At 42.2% G+C, this 22,927-nt stretch overlaps 1 protein-coding gene and 1 long non-coding RNA gene across 3 annotated transcripts; one reads left to right on the top strand and one right to left on the bottom strand.

Moving 5' to 3' along the window:
• Positions 1-3,025: 3,025 nt before the first annotated feature.
• LOC129863666 (uncharacterized) lies at positions 3,026-5,752 on the bottom strand. Its single transcript, XR_008761001.1, has 3 exons — positions 5,662-5,752; positions 4,657-4,791; positions 3,026-4,361 (listed from the first exon to the last, which is right to left on the bottom strand). It is a non-coding gene; the product is annotated as an uncharacterized LOC129863666 (long non-coding RNA).
• Positions 5,753-8,213: 2,461 nt separating this feature from the next.
• On the top strand, positions 8,214-12,791 carry LOC129863661 (uncharacterized). 2 transcript variants are annotated; one of them, XR_008760999.1, is made up of 8 exons: positions 8,214-8,965; positions 9,167-9,285; positions 9,416-9,461; positions 9,594-9,691; positions 9,834-10,318; positions 10,427-10,957; positions 11,092-12,529; positions 12,623-12,791. XR_008760999.1 is itself a non-coding variant. In XM_055935790.1 (7 exons), the coding sequence occupies exons 1-7, from the start codon at positions 8,840-8,842 to the stop codon at positions 11,256-11,258; spliced, it is 1,572 nt and encodes a 523-aa protein (XP_055791765.1). In that variant the 5' UTR covers positions 8,214-8,839; the 3' UTR covers positions 11,259-12,791. The 2 variants fall into 2 exon arrangements, 1 of the variants encoding a protein (XP_055791765.1); XM_055935790.1 differs by having other exon boundaries at positions 11,092-12,791.
• Positions 12,792-22,927: the final 10,136 nt, after the last annotated feature.

Here is a 22,927-nt window from a genome sequence, read left to right as displayed (position 1 = left end):
TTCAGTATTTTTTTTGAGTAATTTGTATTTTGACCAGATATGCTCTGAAAATATCTAATGTGATTGTTCAAAAGAACTATTAGTGGAAAAAATATCATAATTGGGCTGCCTGTCTAAACGCATCCCTTGATTCTCTGTCTCTGACCCAAACTTCAGTCCTTGCATCGATTATAGAGGGCTGAAAAGGATTACGATCAAGGATCGTTACCCCCCCCTACCCGATGTCCGCCGCCTTGGAGTTGGCCCTAGGAGCCCAATTCTTCACCAAACTGGACCTCCGCAATGCTTAAAATCTGTTGAGAATCATGGAGGGAGATGAGTGGAAAACTGCCTTTAACACCCCTAGTGGTCACTGAGTATTTAGTCATGACCTTCGGAATATCGAACTCACCGGCAGTCTTTCAAGCATTGATCAATGACACTCTTTGGGATATGTTGAACCGGTTCATCTTTGTTTACCTCGACGACATCCTGATCTTCTCCAAAAACCCTTCAGGAACACATACAGCCCTGTCCCACCTCACCCAAGCAGGTTTTTGCAGGAATCCCGAGACTGACAGGGCATTCATAGAGCTCAAGGGACGTTTCACCTCCGGACCCGTCCTCGTTCATCCTGATCCTACTCGTCCCTTTGTGGTAGAGGTGGACGCCTCGGACACCGGAGCTGGGGCGGTACTTTCACAGCGCAACGAGGAGGACAAGAAACTGCATCCATACCCTTTCTCTCCAAGCGGTTCTCGCCAGCGGAAGGCAACTACTATGTAGGCAACCAGGAGCTCTTGGCAGTTAAGTGGGCCCTTGAGGGGTGGAGACACTGGCGGAACCACTGCTTCATCTTCTGGTCTCTTCTCTGCACCTGGGTCCAACCTTACCACGTCAGTTATAGCATCTCTTAATCCCTTCTCTTAACATGTATGGCCCCAAAACATAATCAAGCAGCTGACCAATTATGCAAGACTTTAGTTCCAAATTAACTGAGATTAACCCATTATTTCTATCTCTACTTTGCACATTCTTCCACTGCAAATCTACAATTCCAGTGTTTTACTTGCTATATTGTATTTACTTTGTCACCATGGCTTTTTTTTAACCTTTACCTCCCTTATCTCACCTCATTTGTTCATATTGTATATACTTATTTTTCTACTGTATTATTGACTGCTTGTTTTACTCCATGTGTAACTCTGTGTTGTATGTGTCGAAATGCTTTGCTTTATCTTGGCCAGGTAGCAATTGTAAATGAGAACTTGTTCTCAACTTGCCTACCTGGTTAAATAAAAATCAACAACTGGTTACATTTCTTTATTTCTAAAGTGAAACTATCCCCCGCATTGGAGTATCTCTACAAGTACAAGTTTAACCAGTATTGCATTCGATTTACCGTCCCATGAAGAAGTGTGGCAGGCCTGTAAGGAAGGATCCTACAGCCATGAGGAAACAGCCCATAGCAATTTTTTTATTTTTTATTTAACCAGGAAGGGCTTATTGAGATTTAAAATCTCTTTTTCAAGAGCGTCCTGGCCAAGATAGGCAGCACCAAGTCATTACAAAAATACAACATGAAAAACTACAGAATTCACAAGAGTATAACAAAAATCAAAAACAGCTAAATAAAAACATTGACAGGTCAGGGAATCAGTCTCAAGATCATTCATCAGTGATTTAAAAATACCAATCGCACCATGTTCCTCCAGTTTAAAAGTATTTTGTAAGAAGTTCCAAGACGATGGCGCAGAGTACATAAAAGCCCTTTTACCAAATTCAGTGCGGACATTTGGAAGTTAGCAGGATAAAGTCCAGCGAACAAAGAGAGTACCCATCACATTTCTGAACAATAACAATCCCCAAATAAAAAAGGTAGAAAACCCAAAATGGCTTCACATATAAAAGTATACCAGTGACTGAGCCTACGAGTGACTAGAGAAGGCCAACCAACCCTGGTATACAAAGTGCAGTGGTGCGTAAGGGTTTTGCCGTTTAAAATAAATCTCAAAGTGCCATGGTAAAGGGTGTCAATTGATCTCAAACACTGAGCGGAAGCATTCATATATAAAATATCCCCAGTCTAGTAAAGGCATAAATGTAGCTGATACTAGCCTCCTTCTGGCTTCAAAAGAAAAACAGGCCTTATTCCTAAAATAAAATCCCAATTTCAGCTTCAAAAAATGGTAATTTGTTGAATATGCAATTTAAAAGAGAGGCCGTCATCAATTAAAATTCCATGATATTTATATGAGGTTACAACCTCAATATCCTTGCCCTGACAGGTAGTAATAGATGAAAGGTTCAGAAGTCTATTTCTTGCTTTAGAAAACACCATTAGTTTAGTTTTGTCAGTATTGAGGATAAGCTTCAATTGACACAAGGTATGTTGAACAGTATAAAAAGCAGTTTGCAAGTTCTGGAAAGCTTTTGTAAGAGACGAGGCACAACAGTAAATAACAGTATCATCAGCATAAAAATGAAGTTGCGCATTTTGGACATTTTTGTCTAAATCATTTATATAAATAGTGAATAAGAGATGACCAAGTACAGGGCCTTGGGGCACACCATTAAAGACAGACAAAAGCCCATCAAATTGAGTGCACTGAGTTCAGTCAGACAGATAGTTAGCAAACCATGCAACTGCATGCTCTGAAAGACCTACACTCGACAATCTCTGCATCAAAAGCCTTAGAGAGATCAATAAAAAGTGAGACATAGTGCTGTTTATTGTCAAGGGCTTCAGTGATATCATTGAAAACATTCATGGCTGCTGTAATTGTGCTATGCTTCTTCCTGAAGCCCGATTGGTACATTGATCACTCACAAGGGTTTCAAGTATTTTCACCGGGGGTGACAGCTTTGATATTGGCCTATAATTATTTTAAAGAGTTGGATCTCCCCCTTTTAAAAGTGGTATGGCAAATGCTGATTTCCAGATCTTTGGAATTTCATTACATTCCAGGGTTAGATTGAACAGATATGTAAGTGGTTCAGCTATGAAATCAGCTGCCAGATTTAAAAAGCAAGGCAAAAAGAAAGGCAAAAAGCTAAACGTTTGACCAGCTCTCACTGGTTCATCCACACACAGAGGACACTGGTTCATCTACACAGGGTTGTACAGAGACAGAGGACGCTGATTCATCCACACAGGGTTGTACAGAGACAGGGGACACTGAATTAAACAGCCTACCAGATGATACAAAGTGCTCATTGAAACAATTCAGCATTTCAGTTTTGTCATATACAGCAACAGAGTCCTTCAAAACACATGACGGTAATTCATTAACATTACTGTTACCAGACATAGACTTAATAGCCTTCCAAAACTTTCTAGGGTCATTCAGGTTATCAGTGGTAACAGACATAAAATATTCAGACTTGGCCTTCCTGAGAAGAAAAGAACACTTGTTTTAACTGCCTAAAAATAAGCATCAGAACATGATTTCCTTGCTTTAGCCCAGGCTAGATTACGGTCGTGAATAATACTCAGAAGAAAACCATGGATTATCCCGCCCTTTAACCATGAACCTGCGGAATGGGGCATGTTTGTTGACTATTTGGAAAAAAACATAATGAAAGAATATCCAGGCAGTTTCCACATCAGGGATAAACTCAATCTTGCTCCAGTCAAAATAAAACAAATCATGAACGGAAGCCTGCTCATTAAAACACTTCAAATTTCTCTTACGAATAAAACGTTGGGTTGTCTTAGAAATACTAAGGTTCCTAACAGCAACAACAGAACAATGGTCACTTAAATATCCTGCGGTTGGTGTTTTTTGTAATGATTTATGTGGAACATTTGTTAATATAAAATAATCAGGGTAGATTTATCTGGGCATTTAAGATTTGGGCGAGTGGGTGAGTTAATCAACTGGGTAAGATTCATAGAATTACAAAACATTTTTAAATCATCAGACACCGGCTTTAACCAACACCAGTTGAGATCACCAATCAAGATCATTTCACTGTGAAGAAGTTTAGACATAAGGTGCGTCAAAGAAGAAAATGCATCACCGAGAGCAGAAGGGGGTCTATAACAGCCAATCACATTTATAGAAAGACCCTTTGAAACCTCAATATTCAAAGCAAGAAATTCCAACTGTTTACAAATAGTTTCAGACTTTGCCACACTTACAGGGAAATTCGTTTTTACATATATAGCCACACCCCCACCTTAACTCGATCAGTGCGATAAACATTGTAACCACTTATACAAATATCCTTATCAAAAACAGACTTGCTGAGCCAGGTTTCAGAAAACACAATTACATCAGCATCAGTTGATTTAGCCCAAATCCTAACCACATCAATAAGCTTGGGCCGGTGCAGCTTCGCCCCAAAATGGCTGACCACAGCCAGGAACAGCAGGTTACCTGCAAGAAACCACAACACTACAGTAGTCAGGAATCGCAAATTATAAACACTGTTTTTTTTTTTTTTAACTTAAAATGGCATATCAGTTTGGATACTAGGCTGCAACAACATAGCATCACATAAAACAATGTTAGGGGTTTGACAGTAGAGTCATGGACAAACGCCAGTCAATCAATTAATAGGAACAACTATAAAACTGGACAGTATTGAACCACAAAAAAAGGGATCATACTGTAGTCTGTATCTGGTTTTTATTACATGAATTCTCAAGCAACTCAATGTTATTGTTGATACCCATCTCAAAGCTGTCCTCTATGAGTCCGATGAGAGAGCTGGACAGGTCAAAGTGTCTCTCTGAGTGATGGCACTCTTCATGTAGGTCCCTGACAGAGCTTTGGTGAAGGAGGCGAACGACAGGGCCACGATGAACTATTGACAAACACAAGAGAGAGAACATTAGTGTGTGTTTGTCTGTGCATGCGTGGATGCGTGTGCAGACAGAGTGCATGTGTAGCTGAGGTGGCCTGCAATAATAAAAAGAACGGACACAAGTTTACGTCTGCAAAGTTCTGCCGCTTTCTTTATTCTGAAGAATGTTTTTTCTCTCTTGTTCAATTGTCTATTTTCTTGTTAGTACTTTGAATATATTCACATCAAACAAGTGCACACTTTAAATTACACAACATAAATGCACTTTACCTAAAGCAGAATTCTAAAATGTTCCACAAATAACCCTGTCTTAGTGTATGGTTTCACATGAAAACCACAATGTATTTCACATTCATACAATAGAAACACCTATATATGAAAACATAAATAACTGAATGTTTTTCTATATACCGCTACCTCTATAGAAAACTGACAACAATACATTCAGCTTTAAGATAGTGGCACCTCCAGAAAATCGTCTCTCTCACTGTATGCACTAAAAGTCCACCATACTGAGCGTGCTCGGCTAGTTTACCAGTTAGTGAGCACAATTTTACACAAAACCAATAACATGTCAAACTAACTCAGAAATCCCTAACAAATGGATTCTTTATAAAAAATATCTTAGACAAAATCCAGTACAAGTAAGCTACTCAGTAAACATAGTCTCTGTGACTCTTAAATCGTTTTTTACCTCAGCTAGCATCAAGCTAACATATACTCTCACTCAATGTAAATCCCGTTCTTCTCTCACTCAGTTCGACAAGAAGCCAAAACATGATAACGTGATAAGACCTTGACAAAGTTGTTAAATAGCAAGTTATTACATATTGTGTATATATTTGAACGTTTGGAAGTTTTGTTACATACCTGTAATAGTAAAAACAACAGACACAGTTAAACTCTGTAAAGTTCTGATCCTTATTCTGCAGAATGGTGAGCGCTTGGCCAGAACTTGCTGTTTCTCCTACTACAACAGTAAAACACCGCCATCTATTGGCCTGATGGACTACTAACACTAAAGTATGTAGAAATTACAATTTAGATTAATTAAGATAAATACATAAACAAATTGGGGGGGAATAAATAATAACTGGGTGTCTGTTTTTAGTGACTTTGTTTTCAACCCATTACACATGCACAATCGTACATGTGCCTTTTAAAGCATTATTAATTAAGAACCTTGAGTGTGGAACTACAGGGCGTTTACGCAAAAACCACATGAATTTCACATGTGAACACAGGAAGTGTTCCAAAAACAAGTTATGTAATCTTATGTGAAGTTAATGTGATAACATGTAAAGCAACATGTGATTACATTAAACTACACATGTGAAAATGATGAAAGTGATCACGTTATGTTCCAAAACATGTTTTCACATGATTTCACATAAAATGTCTTTTGAAATCATGTGGTTTTACTGTAAGGGCAGGAATATAAGATGCATTTTGATGTTATGTTTGATATTACATGATCTTGAAAATGCAATGTTCTTTGAGGTTCTTCCATGTTCCTTTCCATGTATTTTCCATTTTACTTTCCCTCATTCCTTTTCACTTTCCTTGGCAAAACAAGTTCTGTCTCCGTCAAGACTTATTCAGAGCCAGCATGAATTGAAAGCAGCTTTTGACGGATTTTAAACCATTCAACAAATTGTTTTATAATGAAGCGTAGACCCAACTAAACACCCTGCATTCTTTACACACACGTTGAAAGCCAAAAATCTCAAATTTGGACTCATCAGACCAAAGAACAGATTTCCACTAGTCTAACGGTCCATTGCTCATGTTTCTTGGCCCAAGCAAGTCTCTTCTTAATATTGGTGTCCGTCCTTTAGTAGTGGTTTCAATGGAGAAATTCGACCATGATGGCCTGATTCACGCAGTCTCCTCTGAACAGTGCACCCTACATTACTCATCTCATTTGTATTTACTGTAGTCTATATCATCTACTGCACCTTGCCTATGCCGTTGTGTACCATCACTCATTCATATATCTTTATGTACATATTCTTTATCCCTTTACACTTGTGTGTATAAGGTAGTAGTTGTGGAATTGTTAGGTTAGATTACTTGTTGGTTAATACTGCATTGTCGGAACTAGAAGCACAAGCATTTCGCTACACTCGCATTAACATCTGCTAACCATGTGTATGTGACAAATAAATTTGATTTGATTTGAGATGTGTGTGTTTCTTGAACTCTGTGAAGCATTTATTTGGCCTCCAATCTGAGGTGCAGTTAACTCTACGGAACTTATCCTCTGCAGCAGAGGTAACTCTGGGTCTTCCTCATGGGAGCCAGTTTCATCATAGCGCTTCATGGTTTTTGAGACTCATGGTTTTTTGAGATTCATGGTTTTTGAGAACATTCCAGGCATCCCCGTGATTGGCAGATAGCAGGTTGATTGGCATGTCGGATCCCGCGAACACTGGTAAGTACAACACAACCCACTAATAGCTTACCACATAACACACCGCTGTCTGTGCGGGTCTCTACAATACATTGCCTTATTTAAAAAACAATAGCTATCATGCTATTCGGAATTGTTTCTCAGACCAAATCTTCATTCTGGTTTAAACAAAGCAATCTGATCATACTCCAGTAAAATACACGCAACAGGGTATGCAAAAAAAAATTATTCTGCAAAGCACATATACATTGTCCAATCAACATCCACACGATGATTTCATTCTTCGGGTCTTTATTAAAACACAAACACACTTGGAATAAAATGCTCTTTCAGTGTCTTGTTGCAGGTTGTGCAATGTTCAAAAGTGTGTGAGAGATTAGCATTAATGTGTGTTAATGTGTGTGTATGTGTGTGGGGTCAAGTTTGGACGGTTGTACATATGCAAATAGCTGAGATTGTATATTTCAGGACCATGGACAGCAGCGATATCGGCATATCGATATCTGTCATCCAGCCCCACATGACAGTAGACAGCGGTCATCTCATGTGAAGTTGACACTGGGGAAAATCCATGTAATGAGAAACGAGGCCTAGGAGGCAAAAAGACTGAAGGAGAAGACTCCCACAGGAACTCTATGCTAAACTGTTCTGCCACATTCATTTCAAATGTTACATCTTTCGATTTGTAAATAATAAGGAATACATCTGCAAATAATTGAAACTGACTATTCAAACTACACTGTACAGCTTTAGTGTGTCTGTGCATCATAGGTACAACTGTAAGCAATTCCGTTCTCAAATGTCTGTTTAATGTGAGAAACAAAATGAAAAACACCTGTTAGACCATTACAATGCGGACTGTCATGCATGTTTACTATTACCAACAAGACAACGAAGTGATACGTGCCATGGAGACTTATAAAGGATACTTTCCTAACACCAAAAGTTCCCACGCTGAGCGATATTGTTCACTACACTATTATGCATACAATCCAAGTCATACGTTAATTGTCATTCATACTCTTATTTTTAACCGAATATCTTTGCAAAAGTGTTCATTGTGTCAATTCAGAGCTCGGAAATATTGGAATAATGTGCTTAAGGGGACTGACACTCAAGGCACACAACAGGACAACACAAGAACCACATTTTCAATTGACAATCATTGCTTTAAATGGATGTGGTCGATTGTTTATATATGCCTATACAAATCTATGTATTTAACTTGTAAAGCAAGGTTGGATTAGTAGGTCTAAGCAACATGCACCTGGATAATCGCGTCATGAATCGGGACAGGCTCCTATGTCCCTACATTATGACATAATAAAGACATAGAAGCATACCCATTTATACAGGTTCTACACATTCCATTTCTCCATGGCAATAGAATGTAAACATTCTATTTTGCGCCAAACATCACCTACAACTCCATTCTAAGTGCAGCATATTGGACGACTCCACAGTCATTGATCATTCGCGACTTTAAGTCATTCCTGTTATCTCTAGAGCATCCCGTAAATCTATAGCGCTGCATTTCTTCCCCATCTTACCATGGATAGGGTTTGGTGCATTCCAGAGTTCACTTATGGTCCCACAAAGGTAATCTTAGGAGAAATTCATTTTAGCATACTGTAAATGCCTGTGCATAATCTGCATAACAAAGCGTCATTATTTTCAATATCTTCAAAGGAATTCTGCAGAAGCAGCCTTTATTTTCAGACTCTGCAGGCCTGCTGGGAGGAAACATATTACAATAAACAGGTAAGATTCATCCCACAACAACATAAACAACAGAAAGAGAGTTGTATTTCAAGACAGTTTAGAGAAGTTGGTCATAAGAGTTCTTAATATCACTTGCAAATTGTCAGGCATGAGCAGTTGTGAAATGTTACGAGAGGCCCTTCTGAAAGCACATGATATGGTATTTCGTGGCACGGTCTCACACCTTACCTCATCTTGCAGAAGAAGCTCATGGTCCACTATCTGCTGCTCCAGAGTCAAGGCCAGGTCCCGCCCCATGTCACCACGGAGCACATGAGCAACTGGCTGGTGTCTCAGGGCAAAAAATCCCTTAGGGAGAGGTGAGTACTACGTCAGCACTCACCTTCACTGCCATTCCCTGCCACCAGCAGCCCTTCATGAGGTGTGCGTAAAATAAACAACAGAAAAATCAGAAGCCAGGAAAGTTGAATTGCTCTGTTTTATTTGAAGGGTGTGGAAGGAAACCCTGGAGGAGGGAAACGACCTCGCTCGGCTGGTAAGAGAATGAGAGTTAGAGACATACTACAAGTCAGTGAGCTCTTTACTTGCCTTTCAACAACGAGTTAGCACAGCAGAATAGATCTGTTGTGAAATTACACTAATGGGACTTCCCTGTTTCATACTGCAGGCCTGGGAAGTAAACACTTGCCTAAAAATGATGGACATAGAGCACGAGGCTTTCTGCAAGCTCCGCCGCTCCATGCACTCCACCTCGGCAGCTGACATGTGAGTTCCATGTACTGCCCTGCATATGACTTGATCCATTTATCTACACATCTGGAACTACACAGAAACAGACTAAGACAGTGTTCTCTGTGAGCACATTGCACATCGTTTAGCTTCGTCTTCTCCTTTTTGTTGATTTCAGCGATCCTAAAGTACACATCATCGTGGAGAGAGCTGTGAGGAGCATTCTGGACGAGCAGTCCAATGAGCCCCGTAGCAACCTGCTCAGCCCATCTCAGGTGGTGGTGGAGGTGGTGCCCAGGCTCCTCCTGGCCCTGTGGCTTCAGCCAGAGGAAGGCCATTCAGAGCACCCAATCCTAATAAGCGGGATGGCCGTGGGCATGGTGGCGGCCGTAGTGGAGAAGCTCTCCTGTTTGTTAAAGGACCCTTCCCCTCACATCCATTTCTCCCGGGCTGCTGCTTTTGACTCTGTGCGGTCGATCCTCGGGAGAATCAGTCAGTCCTTCTCCACGGATGACCTCCAGAGCCCTTTTTATATGAACTCTGTCTGTGCCTTTGTGGTGGACGAGGTGCAGAGCTGCTTCCAGCCCCCTGCAGCCACCCTACCAGTCCCCCCTGTCCTCGCGGTGGCCGTTTCCACCACACTACCAGCTGACATCCAAGCAGGTGAGTAGCAATGATAGAGAGCACTCTGACAGATGCCTGTTGTGATGACATCTTGGTGCCTTGTAGTAGTAGAGCTCATCAGGATTGTTGTTGTCACACATAACACAGACCAGGCTTCTTCCCACCTGGAGGTTGTGAACATCACCCCAAACACAGAGGCAGACCCGGGTTCTTTCCACCTGAATGTGGTGGACATCACCCCTAATACAGAGGCAGATCCGGCTTCTTTCCACCTGAATGTGGTGGACATCACCACTAACAAAGAGGCAGATCCGGCTTCTTCCCACCTGAATGTGGTGGACATCACCACTAACAAAGAGGCAGACCCAGCTTCTTCCCACCTGAATGTGGTGGACATCACCACTAACAAAGAGACAGATCCGGCTTCTTCCCACCTGAATGTGGTGGACATCACCACTAACAAAGAGGCAGACCCAGCTTCTTCCCACCTGAATGTGGTGGACATCACCACTAACAAAGAGGCAGACCCAGCTTCTTCCCACCTGAATGTGGTGGACATCACCCCTAATACAGAGGCAGAGCCCATCTCTTCCCACTTGGAGGTTGTGGACGTCACACCTGAAGAAAGGAATCTCACGATGGCCGTCTTCGCCACTCTGCCAGCTGACATCCAAGCAGGTGAGTAACACTTAGAGAGCACTCTGACAGGTGCCGTTTGTCATGACATCTTAGTAGAACCTTTCAACTGGACAGTGTTTAGAACCTACGGTTTGCATTTGTTTACATTCTGTTCCTATTTTTTCCCTTTCCAGAGGATGTTGCTGTGGTCATCCCGGATGTCACCCCACATGTCACCAAGGACGTGACACTGGATGTTCCATGCAGAGCTAGGAAAGGGGCAGTCCGGCGATTATTTTGCAGGCTTTGGCGGGCAGTGTGCTGCTGCGCCTGCCACAAGGACGAGGAGGAACAATATTAATTATTCATCAGACCTTCAGAAATGGGATTGAACCATAGACCATTAAATTATTCGCATTATAATTGGATTCAATTCTGCTTTTCTTCTGTTTACTACTTAATTTCAGAACTTTTCTATAAACCTTCACTTTGCAAGTGTGGAGTACGTTGTGTAAATAAGTGGGAAACATCCCAATTTTAATACTTTGTACATTTAAAAAAATATATATATATATTTGACAACAAAAAAATCGGAGGGCGCTCAACCAACGTTGAGTTGAGGTGCAAACAAAAATTTGAATCATCATAGAAAAGGAAAAAGCGCAACTCTTGCTCACTATAAAAAAAAAAGCATTGTTTTATTAAGGCAAGGTTAAAAGATGAACGTTTCGGCCTAGTCTATGACGATATGCAAGTTGTGTTTGCCCAGTAAAAGGGTGACCCAGACTCACCCTGGTTCTTGAGGGTTGAAGACAGCGAAAAATTATCATTAAGTAAATGGGACTTTTCAATTCTTAAATAAAAATCTTTAATGAACATGAATTTAAATACAGTTGACTTGAGGATCAGAGCAGGCAGGCTGACTGGCTAGCCCTGAAGGCCCTCTGCCTCTACCTCTGTGTGGTTCATCTCAACCAAGAGGTTGTGTGGGTTGTCTTTCTCTCTGTGGGTGTGAATCACTATGACCTCTCCCTCTGCCTGCCATTTGGCTGATCAGAAGCCTTCTGCTCTTTCTTGCTCACATGAACCGGAGGAATTGCCTCTGGGGTAATCTCCTCCTCTATATAACGCCTCTTCCACCTCCTCTTTCTGACTGTGTTTGACTGAGGTCACTCGTTCTCTCTCCCTGGGTGTTGGATAGTTCCTCCTCCTCTGTGTCTTTGTGAGTTTGGAGGGAGTTATCCTGTTCCGGCTCCCTCTAAGGGTGTGCACCGTAATCTCTTTCGGTGTGTTGAGGGGTTCAGTGGTTTTGGAGGGAGTATGAAGTTCGATCTCTAGCGATGAGTGTGGGGTCTGTCCCGTGGTGGTGTCCCCCTCCCTCCTAAGGAGGAGCCTGTCACAAATCCCGTTTCCTGAGTCTGTTTTTTGCCTGTGTTCTGTTCTGGAGTGTTTTTTCCGGTGTCCTGGAACGCACCCTGTCTGGTTGCCGGACGATTTAGCTAGTTGGGAGATCTCAGATTACCCGCACCTGTATCCCATCAGCTATCTGCACACCTGGTCCTGATCATCATCTCTCCTCTTTATAATCCCGGACCTGACATCCATTCCCTGCCGGATCGTTAGCCAGTAACAGTATGTTGTGCCAGCGTATCAGCCTCCAGCTTGATAGAATTTGTTTAGTTGTTTTGTATGTCTTAAACTTACCTCCGTTTGTTCTGTCTTCAGTTATTCACCCGGATCATTTACCCCATTCCTGCCTGGTCGTCGGAGGTTTCCGCTACTCCCTTGGACCCACCTATTCACTCCCATCAACTCACCACCGCTGCCCGCTACTCCACCTGGATATTTCTACCCCTTCATATTCACTTGTAAATAAATACTCACCTTCTTCCTACTCTCCTTGTCCTTGTCTGCTTCTGGGTTCGATTTTGAAAGAACGTGACAGAGCCACTGAGACATGTGATGAGGCCAAGAAATATCACTCTGCAAGGACGAGAGGACACATCACAACACTGCTGCTCATTCATATTCAAACACACCTCAGAGTACGGACACAAACATGGACGCCAACCGCCCCATACACACAATGAACTTACCTGTACAAATCAGAATCATACATTCGACAGCCACCTCTTCCCCCAAATGTATTGATCCCCCACCTCAAACATGTTGAGTCAATTCCAGATGCTGGAATGGCGCTGGAATGCAGGTGCAGTAGGGCCTAGTATGTAATGATGTGATACCATGTGTACCCCATATCCTGTGTTTGTGTTGACGTTTTTTAATTTATTTAACTTTTATTTAAACGGGGAGTCACATTGACATTAAACATCTATTTCACAAGAGTGCCCTGTAAAAGTTGAAGTCATATTGAACAACTACCAGAGAGAACCTTCTCTACATAGGAATTGCATACCATATCTTTTCCATACATCAAAATAATACTTTATTGTCAATCAGCAATTACTTACTTAGATAAGGCCTCAACAAGGCCCCAGTTAATGGTTGAAAATAACTTATTTCAGTGCCAATGAGTTACACTGCGTGTATAAAATATTAAGAACACCTGCTCTTTCCATGACATATCCTGACCAGGTGAATCCAGGTTAACACTATAATCCCGTATGGATGTCACTAGTTAAATCCACTTAAATCAGTGTAGCTAAAGAGGAGGAGACAAGGTTTTAAAAAATATTGTAAGGCTTGAGACAATTGAGACATGGATTGTGTATGTGTGCCATTCAGAGGGTGAATGGGCAAGACAGAATATTTACGTGCCTTTCAACGGGGCATGGTAGTAGGTGCCAGGGGTACCAGTTTGTGTCAAGAACTGCAACTCTGCTGTTTTTTTTACACTCAACAGTTTCCGTGTGTATCAAGAATGGTCCACCACTCAAAAGACATACAGCCAACTTGACACAACTGTGGGAAGCATTGGAGTCAACATGGACCAGAATCCCTGTGAATGTTTTGTACACTTAGTACATTAATAGTATTGGTACCGTGATCTTGCTGTAACCTGTAAAGCTGGAGCAGCCTGCGAGGTAGGGGGAGGTGTAGGTGATGCCGTTGTCTGAACACACAGGGTCCCACTCCCCAGCCATGCAGGATCAGTCTTTATTACACTCTGACAACAGGCTGCCATCGTACACCAGGGGACCTGGGGGACAGAGAAAATGGCTAGTAATAATGATGTTTAAATAATTGTTGCTGAACTATCATTGACATAGGCACAGTGTCAGATCTCCCCAAGGAGATGTGGGTGTGGAGTCAGGCGCAGGAGAAACAAGTTCCAAAGAAAAAGGTGTTTTATTCAACTAGCTCAAAAGACAACAGGAACACGGACTACAGCAATAGCCACGAAAACCCCACTCAGACACAGTCTAGGGAAAAACACCTGTAAAACATGAGCTAATAAAAACGAAATCCAAACTCACTGACAGTTCAAACGAAAACAATCCCGCACAAAACCCCCCAGGAAATGTCGAACTAAACACCCCCCCTAATTAACCAAAATGAAACCAGGTGAAACACAAACAGACATAACTAAAAGAAAAGGAAAAAGGATCGGTGGCAGCTAGTAGACCGGCGACGACGACCGCCGAGCGCCACCCGAACAGGAAGAGGAGCCACCTTCGGTGGAAGTCGTGACATACAGTGACAAAACAGCAAGGAATCCTGGCTCAGTAACAACCATACTATTGAGGGTGAAGGCGCACAGGTAGGGCGGACGTAAAGGTAATGGCAGACTGAACGAAGTTATGTAGAAGCACCTCAAGATAAAACCTAATAATGAATATTGGCAAGTTAGACTAAAATATTAGCACGACATAATCTGGTGGGTGATAACCTTCAATCTGGATAATAACACAAAACAAATCTTAAGACTAGAGACATTTATCGAAAAATATTACGACAACAAGCAACACCCAAACATGACGGAGAGTAAGACAGGGGAACCGATTTCAAAACGGAAACGTGACTCTTCTACAGACACAGACGATTTAATATTTTCAACACCGGGAATGTTAAAGGTCGAAACCGATCTGTTAAAATCAATAAATTACAAACTGGGTATACTTTAATTAGTTAGTAAGGATTTAAAAGAGTTGAAGGCAAGCCTCGAGATGAGTGATGAAAAAGCTGCGACATTGGAGTAGGAAACACACAAGCTAAAAGGGACAGTCAATAAGATTGAAACCGAAATGAATGAAATTAAAAAGGAGAACACTGTTCTGAGGGAAGCCTTACTGGACATACAATCTAGATCCACGAGAGAGATTCTGGTACTTACAGGTATCCAGGAGAAAGAAGGGGAAGTTCCTGAATCTGTAGTTAGAGAGTTCCTCCTTACAGTGCTTCAGAGCCAGCAGCATACCACCCTGCAAACCACTGCTGGCTTGCTTCTGAAGCTAAGCAGGGTTGGTCCTGGTCAGTCCCTGGATGGGAGACCAGATGCTGCTGGAAGTGGTATTGGAGGGCCAGTAGGAGGCACTCTTTCCTCTGGTCTAATAAAATATCCCAATGCCCCAGGGCAGTGATTGGGGACACTGCCCTGTGTGTAGGGTGCCGTCTTTCGGATGGGACGTTAAATGGGTGTCCTGACTCTCTGAGGTCATTAAAGATCCCATGGCACTTATCGTAAGAGTAGGGGTGTTAACCCCGGTGTCCTGGCTAAAATTCCCAATCTGGCCCTCAAACCATCATGGTCACCTAATAATCCCCAGTTTACAATTGGCTCATTCATCCCCCTCCTCTCCCCTGTAACTATTCCCCAGGTCGTTGCTGCAAATGAGAACGTGTTCTCAGTCAACTTACCTGGTAAAATAACGGTAAAATAAAAAATAAAATAAAAAATCCCATGCGAAGCTATCGACGAAATCCAACTTGAACGTGTACACCGCTTCGGACAGAGAGGCCAAAGGTATGAACGCCCAATCGTTGTCAAATTTGCTTCATTTATAGATAAAATAATGGTTAAAAGCCTGGGTAAAAGACTTGCTGGGACCAAAATTGGCATGAATGATCAGTCTCCGAAAGAAAATTGCAGAACCCCGTAAAGTTCTGTATCCAATTTTCAAAGAAAATAGAATATAAGTGAAACGAGTAGTTCTCGTCGTTGATAAACTATATATTGATAACCAGTTGTTCAGAGACACAAAGACTACTCCATGGTTATTTAAAAAATTACAAAGTTCTCATAGATGAGGAAAAAAACACAATTCTAGCCCGGTTATGGATTGTAACAATACAAAAAAAAATATAGCTTTTCTATATATCTTCACATATAACTAATTGAACACAAGCACTATTTCTACATAGTGAAGATAAAAACTAAGTAAACAGAAGGCACAGTATGTGTGGATGGTGTGGTGTGTGTTTTTTTATTTGTTATGTTTGGGAAAGTTGAATGAGTGAGTAATGAAATGGTTGCATATCCCAGAACCAATGTATTGCTGTGAGCCGGGGTATGAGAGAGCTTTCAATGTTGTTCAGATGATGGATATACTTTTATAATGAATTATACGTCTTATTTATTTATTGTCCTATCATGGTGGAACAGTTTTAAAATAAATGATACATTTGATTTATTATTGTCCTATCATAGGGAACTACATCTAATTATTTATGATCCTATTTTAATGGTATGGTCCATGACCCTATACCCTAGACACCCACCTGAATGACCCAGATACTAAGGAGAAGTCCCTAACTGTTTTATGTGCCTACTGTAAGTGGTCTGTACGCAGCCAAAATGAGGTCAGAGACCAAGAGCAGCACTGCCCCCTCAAGATTCTTAGCCTGCTTGGCAGGGTTGGTCCTGCAAAGCGAAAGCCCCCTAGAGAGCATACTACACAAGGACATTCTCAAAGCTGCTAATGAGAACCTTGACGACCTTGTACCTAGCCGGTGGGGTGCCCCCACCCAGGCAGTGGCAGTGCTGGCAACACTAGCTGCAGTAACCCATGGGGATGTGGTCACACTCGGACACTCAGAGAGGTGGTATATTATTGTAACCCTGGTGGCACAAAATCAATGTCGGACTGCATGGAGATGCTTGGGAATATGGTCAATACGGGTGACCGTATTGTGGGTGTTTCAGGAAAAAGGTGTACATTTGACCTCCATCATCTAGGTGGAGTGTGACAATGGTAAATAAAATCTCTACATTTTTGCGCAGTCTTGCAGGCCTTCTCATGCAGCTGCAACTGCAAGTGCATTTGTAAATCAAGACCTATCTTGAGTTGGGCTCTGGGATGGTGCAATTGTTGAGAAAGTGAGCTTATGGTTGTGTGGGGTTAAGGGTTGAGTGTGTGTGTGTGGGTGTATCCCACAACTGTTGCGAAGGAGTAAAAGATGTTAGGGACAATAGAGGATGATCCACAGCTATATATAATACAAATCGAGGTGAGGGCGATGGAAATGCATTTGGCAGTTGATCTACTTCAACTCGGTAAATGGCACTGTGTGCTCTTTTCAAAGGATGGATCCCAGTCGGTTCAGGGCTATGGGATACAGGGAGTCGAGGGTGGTCTGCCGGGTATTGGGGTGACAACCCAACTCGGGATGAGGAGGGCTTTTAACGGGTGGAATAGTAAGGACCAATTGGAGGTTTACTTAGTAGAAATGCAAATATCATGGTACAGCTATATAGACACTCAATCGTCATGTTACTTTTTAATGGTACGTTTACAAACATATAATTTGATCGAAATAATTGAAAGTTGTGTTTCATTATGGTAATTGGTGAAATAAGTATAGCCAGTTACAATGGTAATGGCCTAGCAGATAATAAGAAAAGACGATCAGGAAATGATCTCCAAAATATCTTTATTTTTTAAACAAGCCTTAGAAAGTTGGTTGCAATTTCAGTTTAATCCATCTGAAAAGACAGAACAAAGAATACAACAAATATTGTGGTTAAATTCAAATATACTAATTGATTAAAAAAATGTATTTTTCGAAGAAATCTTTAAAAAAAGGCATAATTTTAGTGAATGATATCAATAGGATTGGTGGAGTTATGTCACACATGCAGCTAACACAGACATATGGAAATGTTTTTAATTTGTAGAAGCTATGAGAATAGGAAGGTTCAATTATTTTGTGAAGCATCATAGCACAGTTGAAAAATATATGGCATATCGAAATCCAAAAATCTATCTCTCAACATCATCCATTTCGGATTTCGATTTGCCATATATGGAGCTGGATGGATGGACTAATAACAAGATAAACAATGTAAAGCATACGGGATCTGTAAAATGTATATAGGTTCGGAACTTTTGTGAAATAGCACAATTACAAATAGAAATCAAACTGGATGGACATCAGAAATAGAGGAAGGACTAAGAACACACAAGAGAGAACTATTGTAAAGTAGACTGTGTCTGTAAAATGTGTATAAGATGTATAGATTGAAGGTAAAAGCCAAAGTGTTTATTGGTTTACTCCAATTGGGGGATCGGTGGTAGGGTTGCGGGGAATAATAATAAAGGTATATTCTTTAAAAACGTATGTATGTCTATATAGGTATATGTATGCATGCGTGTATGGATATATTTACCAAAAAATATAGGGGATTGGAAATGATGCTATATTAAGGTGACCCACACCTTAGAATTTTTTGGGGGAGGGGGAAAACACACAAAAAACAACAACCATACTGTATATTCCCACAAGAGGGAGATCCGGCACAAGCCCACGTGTGTTTTGGTCTAACTTTCCTTCATATTCCACTGATCAAAACTTTTGTTTTTATCAACCAACCAATCAGATGTAATAATTACTCGTTGTAGGACACGGTCAGACCAGCCACCTGAACGTTGTCACACTTAGTGCCAGACTGCAGAGGGAGGAGGAGCTAGGCCATGAAGGTGACGAAAGACAGCTGGGCTCCAGACACAACGCTAAGCTTATACCTCTTCATCAGTAGACCTCCCAGGAATATCCCCACTGCACCCAGAGGCAGGTTCAACTCACCTGGAAAAGATCTACTCACACGTCTATAGTGCTACCAGTGTGCTGGAGTTTAATTTCCACTCATGTTCAACAAACCTACAGGGGATGGGAGAGAACAAAAAAATAGTATTTAATGCCATTCAACGTCAATACTGACAGGATGGAACATTTCCAGGTTTCTATGGCTTCATTAAGACAGGCAGCCCAATTCAGTAATTTTTTTGAGTAATTTGTATTTAGACCAGATATGCTCTGAAAATATCTAATGTGATTGTTCAAAAGAACTATTAGTGGAAAAAATATCATAATTGGGCCTTGTCTCTGTCTCTGACCCAAACTTCAGTCCTTGCATCGATTATAGAGGGCTGAAAAGGATTACGATCAAGGATCGTTACCCCCCCCTACCCGATGTCCGCCGCCTTGGAGTTGGCCCTAGGAGCCCAATTCTTCACCAAACTGGACCTCCGCAATGCTTAAAATCTGTTGAGAATCATGGAGGGAGATGAGTGGAAAACTGCCTTTAACACCCCTAGTGGTCACTGAGTATTTAGTCATGACCTTCGGAATATCGAACTCACCGGCAGTCTTTCAAGCATTGATCAATGACACTCTTTGGGATATGTTGAACCGGTTCATCTTTGTTTACCTCGACGACATCCTGATCTTCTCCAAAAACCCATCAGGAACACATACAGCCCTGTCCCACCTCACCCAAGCAGGTTTTTGCAGGAATCCCGAGACTGACAAGGCATTCATAGAGCTCAAGGGACGTTTCACCTCCGGACCCGTCCTCGTTCATCCTGATCCTACTCGTCCCTTTGTGGTAGAGATGGACGCCTCGGACACCGGAGCTGGGGCGGTACTTTCACAGCGCAACGAGGAGGACAAGAAACTGCATCCATACCCTTTCTCTCCAAGCGGTTCTCGCCAGCGGAAGGCAACTACTATGTAGGCAATCAGGAGCTCTTGGCAGTTAAGTGGGCCCTTGAGGGGTGGAGACACTGGCGGAACCACTGCTTCATCTTCTGGTCTCTTCTCTGCACCTGGGTCCAACCTTACCACGTCAGTTATAGCATCTCTTAATCCCTTCTCTTAACATGTATGGCCCCAAAACATAATCAAGCAGCTGACCAATTATGCAAGACTTTAGTTCCAAATTAACTGAGATTAACCCATTATTTCTATCTCTACTTTGCACATTCTTCCACTGCAAATCTACAATTCCAGTGTTTTACTTGCTATATTGTATTTACTTTGTCACCATGGCTTTTTTTTAACCTTTACCTCCCTTATCTCACCTCATTTGTTCATATTGTATATACTTATTTTTCTACTGTATTATTGACTGCTTGTTTTACTCCATGTGTAACTCTGTGTTGTATGTGTCGAAATGCTTTGCTTTATCTTGGCCAGGTAGCAATTGTAAATGAGAACTTGTTCTCAACTTGCCTACCTGGTTAAATAAAAATCAACAACTGGTTACATTTCTTTATTTCTAAAGTGAAACTATCCCCCGCATTGGAGTATCTCTACAAGTACAAGTTTAACCAGTATTGCATTCGATTTACCGTCCCATGAAGAAGTGTGGCAGGCCTGTAAGGAAGGATCCTACAGCCATGAGGAAACAGCCCATAGCAATTTTTTTATTTTTTATTTAACCAGGAAGGGCTCATTGAGATTTAAAATCTCTTTTTCAAGAGCGTCCTGGCCAAGATAGGCAGCACCAAGTCATTACAAAAATACAACATGAAAAACTACAGAATAACAAAAATCAAAAACAGCTAAATAAAAACATTGACAGGTCAGGGAATCAGTCTCAAGATCATTCATCAGTGATTTAAAAATACCAATCGCACCATGTTCCTCCAGTTTAAAAGTATTTTGTAAGAAGTTCCAAGACGATGGCGCAGAGTACATAAAAGCCCTTTTACCAAATTCAGTACGGACATTTGGAAGTTAGCAGGATAAAGTCCAGCGAACAAAGAGAGTACCCATCACATTTCTGAACAATAAAAATCCCCAAATAAAAAAGGTAGTAAACCCAAAATGGCTTCATAAATAAAAGTATACCAGTGACTGAGCCTACGAGTGACTAGAGAAGGCCAACCAACCCTGGTATACAAAGTGCAGTGGTGCGTAAGGGTTTTGCCGTTTAAAATAAATCTCAAAGTGCCATGGTAAAGGGTGTCAATTGATCTCAAACACTGAGCGGAAGCATTCATATATAAAATATCCCCAGTCTAGTAAAGGCATAAATGTAGCTGATACTGGCCGCCTTTCGCTGGCCGCCTTTGGGGAGGGTGTATAGTGTGAAAGGCCGAAACACCCTAGGAACCAAAGGTACACTACTGACGATGCGCTCCCCAAATTTCACCAGTCTCACTGTTCATGAACTCTTGGAAGTGCTTGCACAAAGGATAGTAACATCTCATCCTGTGTTCTTGGAATCTGAATATCTGCACTAGTCCAGTGACTGCTGAGAAAGATCAGCTGACAACAGGGGAAAGTCCTTGTGGCGGCACGGAGAGACGGCTGACAGGAGGGAATAGACCCCACTGGGACAGTCATGGGGTAGCTTCCCATTTCTGTAGTTTCCCATACTTCGCAGTATGTTGGAAACACCCGCTTTTAGCTACAGAAAGTCAACATACGAGAATACCCCTAGAGTCTGCGAGAGCGGGGGCGGAAGATGACTCATCGGCTGACAACATGGTAACGACTGGACCGGAAACGACTACGAGTAATGAGAGCACAGCACAAGAGATCACCACAGCAACTGTCACAAGTTCCGCTGCAACAGCAGGCCACAAACAGATGCAGGTATGTGTCTGTGGTTGGAGGAAAGTTACATCACACCATGGGTTGAGGATCCACCAGGGGAAGAAGGGGTGTCTGGGTAAAGAGAGACAGAGGCCTCGCATTGATCACTTTCTGCGAAAGCGATCAAATCAGTCGAATGAAGCACAGCAACTGGACGCAAACCATAGTTTGCAGTGCATCAGTACCACTGTCATGGAGGACGTAAACTCAAGCACCGAAGTAACAACTGAGGTGGAACCAACAACAGGAGTGGAACTCACCCAGCCTCCCAGACCTGCAGTCGAGAGGAGACTACCAGGGCACAGACCGTATGTGAAGTGGCCTGGCGCCAGTGACAAGAAGTTGTGGGAAGCAGTGAATACTGACCTTACCTTGACCCTCGAGAAACTTCGAGGCACAGTGGAGAAGAAGTTGGAGAGGATGGGGGACATCATCTATGAGTACGGGGCAGAAAGCTTTGGAGTGCAAGAGGCAAAAGGCGGGAGAAAGGTTCCAACCCCACCAGTTTCCAGGAGGCAACAAGAAATCAAGCGCCTCGTTCAAGAAAGGAGACAGCTTAAGAAACAGTGGAAGAAGGCCTCGGAAGTGGAAAAGGAGGGCATAGAGGCACTTCAGGCTGACATTAAAACCCGGTTGGCATCCCTCCGTAGAGCAGAGAACCTACGGAAACGCAGAAGGAAGAAAGAACAAACTAGAACTCGATTCTATAAAGATCCCTTCAAGTTCCTTAAAAGTCTCTTCACGAAGGAAAGTGGAGCTCTAAAAACAACAAAGAAAGACCTAGAGGAGCACCTGATAACAACAAACTTTGACTCAAAGCGACATGAACATCTGGCCATCCCATCAGATATCCCACCCATTGAACCCCCGGAACATCATATTGAGACCAGCCCTCCGACATGGAAAGAGGTGGAAAACACAGTTCGACGGGCAAGAACAGCATCAGCCCCGGGGCCAAATGGAGTCCCGTACAAAGTGTATAAGAACGCACCAGACGTCCTGAGGGTCCTCTGGAGGCTTATGAGAACAGCTTGGCAGAAGAAGATAATACCCAAAGTGTGGCGTAGGGCAGGCGGGGTCCTGATCCCTAAGGAGAAGGATGCAGTGAACATCAGCCAATTCCGCCCAATCTCCTTACTGAATGTCGAGGGTAAAATCTTCTTTAGGGTCATTGCCCAGAGGATGTCCGAGTACCTGCAAAGGAATGCGTACGTCGATACATCTGTACAGAAGGCAGGAATATCAGGG

The sequence above is a fragment of the Salvelinus fontinalis genome, chromosome 10 (genome assembly GCF_029448725.1).
Source record: "Salvelinus fontinalis isolate EN_2023a chromosome 10, ASM2944872v1, whole genome shotgun sequence".
NCBI lineage: Eukaryota > Metazoa > Chordata > Actinopteri > Salmoniformes > Salmonidae > Salvelinus > Salvelinus fontinalis.
This window is presented reverse-complemented; position numbering and strand designations above follow the sequence as displayed.